General features: G+C 43.9%; 1 protein-coding gene across 1 annotated transcript; it reads left to right on the top strand.

The window, feature by feature from the left end:
• Positions 1–232: 232 nt before the first annotated feature.
• LOC141017827 (coagulation factor IX) lies at positions 233–7,363 on the top strand. Its single transcript, XM_073492593.1, has 11 exons — positions 233–256; positions 652–748; positions 867–1,039; positions 1,199–1,223; positions 1,549–1,662; positions 1,743–1,877; positions 2,381–2,655; positions 2,754–2,868; positions 3,040–3,236; positions 3,314–3,439; positions 5,915–7,363. The coding sequence occupies exons 2-11, from the start codon at positions 682–684 to the stop codon at positions 6,155–6,157; spliced, it is 1,470 nt and encodes a 489-aa protein (XP_073348694.1). The 5' UTR covers positions 233–256; positions 652–681; the 3' UTR covers positions 6,158–7,363.
• Positions 7,364–8,505: the final 1,142 nt, after the last annotated feature.

The raw sequence follows: 8,505 nt of genomic DNA on the forward strand, positions 1-8,505 counted from the left end.
TTCCTCCCGGGCGTCTTTATACCTCTTCCCTGTCTCATCACTTCCTGTAGAGTTTGTGCTTCTCAGTTAGAGAGAATGATGACTTGTCTCTTGTTGTGTCCTCTCTGCTCCTGATGTGACGTCTGTGTGTCAATATTTGAATTGTGGCTAAAGATCAATCGATCAGCTCCGTCCTCCATTTTACACCCTGACAGACAGAAGCGACTGTCCTCAAGGGAGACAACAGCAGACAACAGCAGACAACAGAAGACAACAGGTAGGACCGTTCACTGACAGCAGAACAGGTTCTGATTCTTAAGCTTACATTCACAGAGGTTCTCAACCTGAGGCTGGATGAACAGCGATCAACACGACTGAAGGATTGTAGTGATGTTTGTTCGAAGAGATCTGTAGCTGTGTTAACAGCTGTGTGGAAACTAGAAGATAAAAAGTAAATCAAACCTGAATTCACATCACAACTTGTCAACCAGAATTTTGGTATGAAGACAATTGAAAGACGTCATAAGTTGAAATACATTTGGAGATGTAACAGAGTTCCCAGAATGCAGCAGGATTCTATTAATACACAATATTAAAACATCGACATGTTCAGAGAGAAACATCAACACAAAACTTCTAACAGAACAACTTGATTTCTGTTTATGTCCACAGACAGACGGCGAGACAGACAGACAGACAGACATGCTGTCATCCACAGCTCTGACACTCTGCACTCTGCTCAGCTTCTCTGCACTCCTCCAGTGTACAGGTGGGACTGGTAGACAGGTAGACAGGTGATCTCACCTGCCGTCTCTGTGTTATCATGATATTTGCTCGCAGCTCTCCTGCTTGTCTGAAGAGTTTGTCCTATTTCGTCCACCGCTCAGTGTTCCTGGATCAGCCATCAGCAGGTCAGATCCTCCGCTCCTCCTCCAGGAGGCGCCGAGCCAACTCCCTGTTCCTGGAGGAGATGTTACCTGGAGACCTGGAGAGGGAGTGTTACGAGGAGAGCTGCTCACAGGAGGAAGCCGCCGAGATCTTCCAGACCAAAGAAAAGACGGTGAGAAGGTGGTCCAAACTGAGAGTCAGGGTCCCAGAGGAGGACACCATGTTCCAACCTGAGGGTCAGGACCGAGGGCAGGACACTGTGATGGTCACTCAGGTGAAACATGTGGAGGTCAAAGGTCGTCGGTCTAACTTTGAGTTTCTTGCCCCACAGTTGGAGTTCTGGTTCAAATACACGAGTGAGTATTTTCATCGTCAACATTATGAAACAAATGTTCAGACTGATGGCGTCTGAATGTTAAGATTCATCTCAACGTGCTTATTTTTTATTTCAACCTGATATAAACAAAATAATGTCAACAACACGTCCAGCAGCTGCTCTGGAGCTTTCCATCTTATCACAGGGTCATGATCACATTGAATTTGGATTCATCTAAATATTTTCTAATGATTTCACCTAATTTAAGAATTTGGGTTAATTTCTTGTAACTGAAGTTTAATCGGCTGGATAACATCGTTCTACCTGGTCATGATGCATTCAGGTGTCTCTCTTGTGTGTGGTAGATCTGAACCCTTGTCGGACCAACCCCTGTCTGAATGGAGGGATGTGCATGATGGACCGAGGACACTTCCTGTGTCTCTGTCCTCCTCAGTACCACGGCGACACCTGTGACTCAGGTAACGGCACCCGATACGCCGGTAACCACGGTTACTGCTGTCAGGCTCTGTTGTAGTAATATTTTGTGTACTGTGTGCAGTGGTTTTGGAGTGTCGCTATAGAAACGGTGGCTGTATGCAGTACTGCAGAGACCTGCCGGGTGGAGCTGGAGTTCAGTGTGGCTGCGCTGATGGATTCAAACTGGAGCCGGATGGACAGGGCTGCTCCCAGACTGGTAACACTCACAGAACATGAGTTACCACTGTAACTACTGCACACAGTACTACTGCTATACTGATACTACTACATATAATACTACACATATACTGATACTACTACACATTATACGACTGATACTACTGATACTACTGCATATGTGTTATTGACACACACATTCCATCCTGCTGCCACAACAACCAGAGCAGCAGCTTCATCCGCTGCTGAAAATAGTCCCAATCAGAGTCACTGTTTCCTCCTGTTTGTCTGATAAAACTAAAGCACGCAGCTGTTTGAAACATCTAAGTAAACATTTGTGATTTCAAAGATTTATGTGTCGAGAAGGAATCGCTGAGTTTCAGACAGGGAGTCAGACTTGTTGGTTTGAGTGTGAATGTGGAGGATTTGTTGACTAAAAGAAGACTACAGAATTACATGAGTTTGGTCCTTTAAGTAGTGAACAGATGTGAACAGTGCACACACTTCTCACACATCTCTTTCTGTATATTTGTTGGCGTGCAGTGTTGTTCCCCTGCGGTCGCCAGCAGATGGAGCTGTTGTCCTACGGTCGTTCTCTGTGGAATCACTCTGAGCTGCTAAACATCAGCACTGACAGCTGGGAGACAAGTGTCAACTTTACAGAGACTGAGGACGAACTGATGACGGTTAACGCAACGACTGAACACAGGGAAACCAATGAGACAGAGCTGAGGGGGGAGGAGGGGGGAGGAGAGGAGGGGGTGAAAACTCGTATTGTCGGGGGAGACCTGGTGAAACAAGGAGGGAGTCCCTGGCAGGTGAGGAGACATTTTAATTAAGATACATAAAATTAACATAAGGTATTTAAAGTAGCTTTAATATTTATATTTGTGTGTGTGTGTGTGTGTGTGTTGAGGTCCTGGTCCACAGGCCTGATGGTTTCGGTTTCTGTGGAGGGACTCTGGTCTCTGACCGCTGGGTCGTCTCTGCTGCTCACTGCATGGAGTCGACAGCAGACCACGTTACCATAGGTACAACACTCCTGTTTGGGTGAACTGTTCCTTTAACCAGAATCTATTATATCATTGCAGAAGAAGTCAGAGAAGAAGAGTGTTGTGCGTTATTATGATGAAACACACTGAATCATGTTTGAGTAGTGTTTGTGTGTGTGTGTGTGTGTGTGTGTGTGTGTGTGTGTGTAGGAGATTTTGATAAGCGGCGTCCTGATCCAGGTGAGCAGCTCATAAAGGTTCAGAAGGTCTTTGTTCACCCTCACTTTCACGCGTTCACTTACGACAGTGACATCGCTCTGATATACCTCGACCGGCCCATCGCCAGGGGCCCGACCGCAGCCCCCGCCTGCCTCCCCGACCACCACCTTTCCAAATACCTGCTGCAGGTAATGTTACGTACAACACAGAGTGTTGTATGGAAGAACTTGAGATCACAGCTGAGTGTGCGTGTGTGTGTTTTCAGGAAGGTAACAGAGGTGTGGTGACAGGCTGGGGTCTCACTCGCTTCCTGGGCAGGTCGTCTCGTTTCCTCAGGAAGGTGACACTGCCGGTGGTCAGCTACAGTGACTGCACCGCCTCCACTGAACAGGTGAACACACACCCACTGTTTCATCAGGTGATTCACCACAAACAGCTCTGCTACAGTCAGTCACGGCATTATCTTCATCAGGTGTCTGACTTATAACATTTATTTTACTGTTAATAAAATAATTTCACTTCAGTTATTTTCATTACATGTAAATTTTCATCTAATTCTGTCATCAGTTCAATGTAAAGTGTCAAATTTAATGTCAAGTTTTTCTGTCATGTTGTGTCACTGTGAATAAATTATATAACTGATTAAATTATATTCATGCAAACTTATAGTAAAACCTTATGTAGGTAGTCTGTTAGTGTGCATAAAGGGAAAGACATAATATGTATTAATTCTGTATTAAAATGACTCGACTTTTGTTCGTCATGTGGTTGAGTTGTGTTCTTACATTATCCCAAATGTTTCAACGGCAACGACAAAACCAAAGAAATCCACCAGTTTCCTCAAGGAAAGGGTGAGTTTCATCTGGTCGTCTGTCGCTGTAACTTCAGGAGAGAGACAGAGAGAGGAAGGAAGTCGGTGAATCATCAATGAGCTTGTCGTATTGATTCATGGAACAGTTCAGTTAGATTTTCTGTGAATGTGATGTCTTTACATTCTGCTATGGAATCATAAATATTTTTCATTGTTGGTATTTTATTGTGAAACAGACCAGTTAGAAGATATTAAGTGTAAAAATCTCAGAATCTGCTTTTAAAGAAGCCGTCACGTATAACCAGAGGTGTCAAGTAACGAAGTACAAATACTTCATTACCTTACTTAATTAGAAATTTTGGGTATCTATACTTTACTGGAGTAATAATTTTTCAGGGGACTTTTTACTTCTACTCCTTACATTTTCATGCAATTATCTGTACTTTCTGCTCCTTACATTTTAAAAATAGCCTCGTTACTCGTGAAATTTCGCTGCGCCTCTGATGCGCCTCCGGAGGTAGTATCAGAGTCACAGTATCAGTGTGAACGGATAAGCCGGCAGCGCTGAAGGTGCTCCTCTGTTTGACCAGAGCGTTGTGGAGAGGGTGAGAGCCGTACTGCAGTATCGCCCGCAACTTCAACAGCATCCTCCTGTCTGACACTGTTGTCAAAGTGTCCAGCTCTACCCCCACAACATCACCGGCCTTCCTGATCAGCTTGTTGAGTCTGTTGGCATCTGCTACTCTCAGCCTGCTGCCCCAGCACACAACAGCAAACAGAATAGCACTGGCAACCACAGACTCATAAAACATCCTCAGCATAGTCCGGCAGATGTTAAAGGAGCGGAGCCTCCTCAGAAAATACAGGCGGCTCTGTCCCTTCTTGTAAAGGACTTCAGTGTTCTTAGTCCAGTCCAGTTTACTGTCGATGAACACCCCCAGATATTTGGCTGCAGATGCGGTCTTTGATAGTAATGTGACCAGGATTGCACCACCTGTTGTTCACATAAACAGCAAGCCCCCCTCCTTTGCGCTTACCGCTCTTAGTGGAGTCCCTGTCAGCCCGGACAGTGTGGAAACCCTCGATGGAAACATTGTGGTCAGGAACATCCATGTGTGGCCATGACTCCGAGAAAATCATCAAACTACACTCCCGGTATTCCTGATGACTCCGGGTTAGCGCTGTAAGCTCGTCCATCTTATTCATCAGTGATCTCATGTTGCCCATGATGAGAGATGGGAGACATGGCTTGTATGTCTTCCTCTCCATAAGTCTCCGATGTTTTGCTCCTTTCCTCCGCCGTAGCGATCCTTTCCCTCTGCAACCCCGGTGTGTATTCCTCCAAAGTTCAGCAGGGATGTCCTCCATCACCGTAGCCAAGCTGGCCGGCTTCAGCTGATCCCTGGAGTAAACAGTGCGGTGTTGCTGAGCGACGGTCGAGTGGCAGAGTAAAAGGAGCGATTCCACCACAAACGAAACAACAAAAACTCTCCACACAAACATGTTTAGAGAGGACCTAGCTTAATAAATAACTAAAGTAAAAACAGAACAAGTAAGATAAAGAAAAAAGGAAAAAAGTTGAAAACAAAGTTAGCAGGAGCGACTGGAACAGGCTACGTACACTGTGGCGCATGCGCACATCAAGGATGGGCACATCAGTGGGCATATATGCACATCAATGGGCATATATGAGGCTGAAACAGGTAGCCTAGTGCATCCCAATTTTTTTATTATTTTAATATAACATTATAGTCATTATGGCCTTTAGAAAAATGTTTTTTTGGGGAGGTGGGGTAGTGCACTATACGCCCCTGTGGCGCGTCCTAAGCTTTTGTCCTTAATGGCATTTTTTTCCCTTACATTACTTTTACTTTTATACTTTAAGTAGTTTTGAAACCAGTACTTTTACACTTTTACTTGAATAAAAAGCTTGAGTTGATACTTCAACTTCTACAGAAGTATTATTGAACCCTACTATCTATACTTCTACCTGAGTAATGAATGTGAATACTTTTGACACCTCTGCGTATAACACGTGGTGTTTCTGTTCCGCAGGTGATCACAGACAACATGTTTTGTGCAGGTTACCTGGACGTCAGTAAGGACGCCTGCAGGGGGGACAGTGGAGGACCAATGGTGGTGAATTACAGAGGGACCTGGTTTCTGACAGGAGTTGTCAGCTGGGGGGAGAAATGTGCCACCAAGGGGAAGTATGGAGTTTACACCCGACTGGGGAACTTCCTGAACTGGATCAGAGACACCATGGAGAGGGGGGACGTCAACGGTACCAGGAGCTGAGATAGAAAGACTCGTCATCACCCTGAACCTGAACACAAGCAGCTGATCACAGAACAGATGAGTTGCACTTCACAGCAACACGGAAACTTTAACTCACTGATCAGGAGGGAGAGTCAGGCGATGTCCTCGCCACCAGGGGGTGCTGACAGAGAGGAAAACATTAAGTCCCAATTCACATATAGTCTAAAATATTAGAAAAATATAAACAATCTCTTGGCTAACACTTTATTTCAGTGTTATATATATGTATGCAATTATTTGTGTTAAACATTAACAATGTAAGCAACACTGAATACACAAATAACAGACTATGTATAAATAAAGCTAAATATAAACTGGTAAAAATGGACACCTGAATAAACTAATGAGCATAATGATCATCATGAGGCAGAGAAGTCATTGTGTTTGTTAATCTAATAGCAACACGTATGAGTGGAGGTAGCCAAAAATAAAACCTGCCCAGTGTGATCTGTACATTTAGTACGGCCCTTCTGTTATTGGCTGTGAACTGAACGGTCAGTAACACACAATGTCAAAGTTCAACCTCAGCTCTTAGCTGTAGTCTTCACTGTTTTCACAGGAAACAAACATCACACAGCCGGAAGCATCTGTGCTGCATGTTGGTGTAGTGATGGAGGAAGTAATCAGATACTGTAGTACAGTAAAAGTACTAATACCACACTGTACAAATACTCAGAGAAATGTGTTGACAATCAGCCAGACCACAAAGTGACACCTGCACAATGTGTTTGCCGACCAACAGACCAAACCTGAATAAAAAGAAATGATTCCAATCATTTAAAGGAGAAAAAAACATCTGTGAAGCTGCAACCACACAAAAAATCTCCAAGTAATTTTCTGTCAATCAACTAATTGATTAATGAACTGATGGTTTCAGACTGTTTGTAGTTTAATTCAAAACAAAACATCAGGTTTTATCAACCCTTCATATGTTTATCTGAAAAGTGACTTGTAACTAAAGCTGCCAGATAAATGTAGTGGAGTAGAAGTATGAAGTAAAGTACTTGATGATGACATAAATGATAAAAGGTTTTCCTCAAATGTGACGAAACATGTTTATTACTTTTCATATAATTCATACACGAGTGTAAAATATAAAAACAGAATGTGGCTGTAAACAATCAGTGGAGATAATAAAGTAACATTTTGAATCTGATAAAATAAAAATGTTCCTTAATAATGTGACTTCAGTCTGTGTGTGTCTGTCGACCTCTACAGGCTGCTCTACAGTTTATTACAGACACACTGAGTGATGTTCATTTTTTCCAGCAGGAAAAATTTATTATTATATTATTATTTATTTTCCCAAGAGGAAACATCATGGAGTCATTTTAATGTAAAGAGTTCATCCTCTGAACCCTCGGGAATATAAATGTGTACATAAGAGATAATGCTGATGAGGTGTCCATTACAGCAATTTAAAGGTGTTCAGTAATTAAATTGATTAAAATAAAGCCAACGATTTGTAGAACACATCAGGAGTATTAGGTTGGTAGACCGGCAGAGATTTAAAGTCATCATAGGAGTGAAGCATTTATTGATTACTTTGAACAGTACTGTAGCCCAGGGTTAGGTCTTGGGAAAGGATCCCGTCTCCCATAGGAAACGGGGGTGCACTTGCCCTCCACCCCATCCTGAAATGGCTGGCGCGCCTGCCGGTGTCGGCCACCCCGCTGAACCTGCATGCAGCCCTCATCATAATCATCACCCATGAAGGTGGGTGTTGTTGTCTATGTGTGTGTGTCTCTCTCTTTATTCAAGTCTTCATCAGGTCAATGGACACCCAAAAAAATATTATTTTCTGTCTTTTCAGTTCGCTGGAGAGCATGTGTTCTGCTTGTAGTCCAGGTATGAAATGAGCTCCCACTGTAGCTCCACCTTTTATACTCTCTGTTTTGTCCGTCCATTAGGTTTCCAATTTTAGTGTTGGGGGTGGGGAACTCAGCCTGTCCCCCGAAGGGAACAGGAAATGCACGCTCCATCTCCCGGTCGCGCTTGCCACCCCGGTCTCACCTTCTCAAGTTTGGGTAGGGTTGGCGAGGCCGCTGGTGTCTCCCACCACGGCGGACCACCGTCCACCCCCCATCATCCAGACTTCCCGTCCCTTGTGGGTAAGTATTATTAAATGAAAATATATGTGTGCCTAGGGGCAGGGTTTTAAACACTCTGGTTCTTCTTCATGCCTAGCACATGAAAAAAAACTGACTGGCTGTGTCTCAAGTGGCTGTGGAATGATGCTTCCCCTCTGACTGCCAAGGTAAGAATGAGCTCTCTCTCGAGCTTCTCCTTTTATATCATCTGGTTAGACCGCCCCCTACGAATTTCAG

The sequence above is a fragment of the Pagrus major genome, chromosome 2, assembly GCF_040436345.1.
Source record: "Pagrus major chromosome 2, Pma_NU_1.0".
Lineage (NCBI taxonomy): Eukaryota > Metazoa > Chordata > Actinopteri > Spariformes > Sparidae > Pagrus > Pagrus major.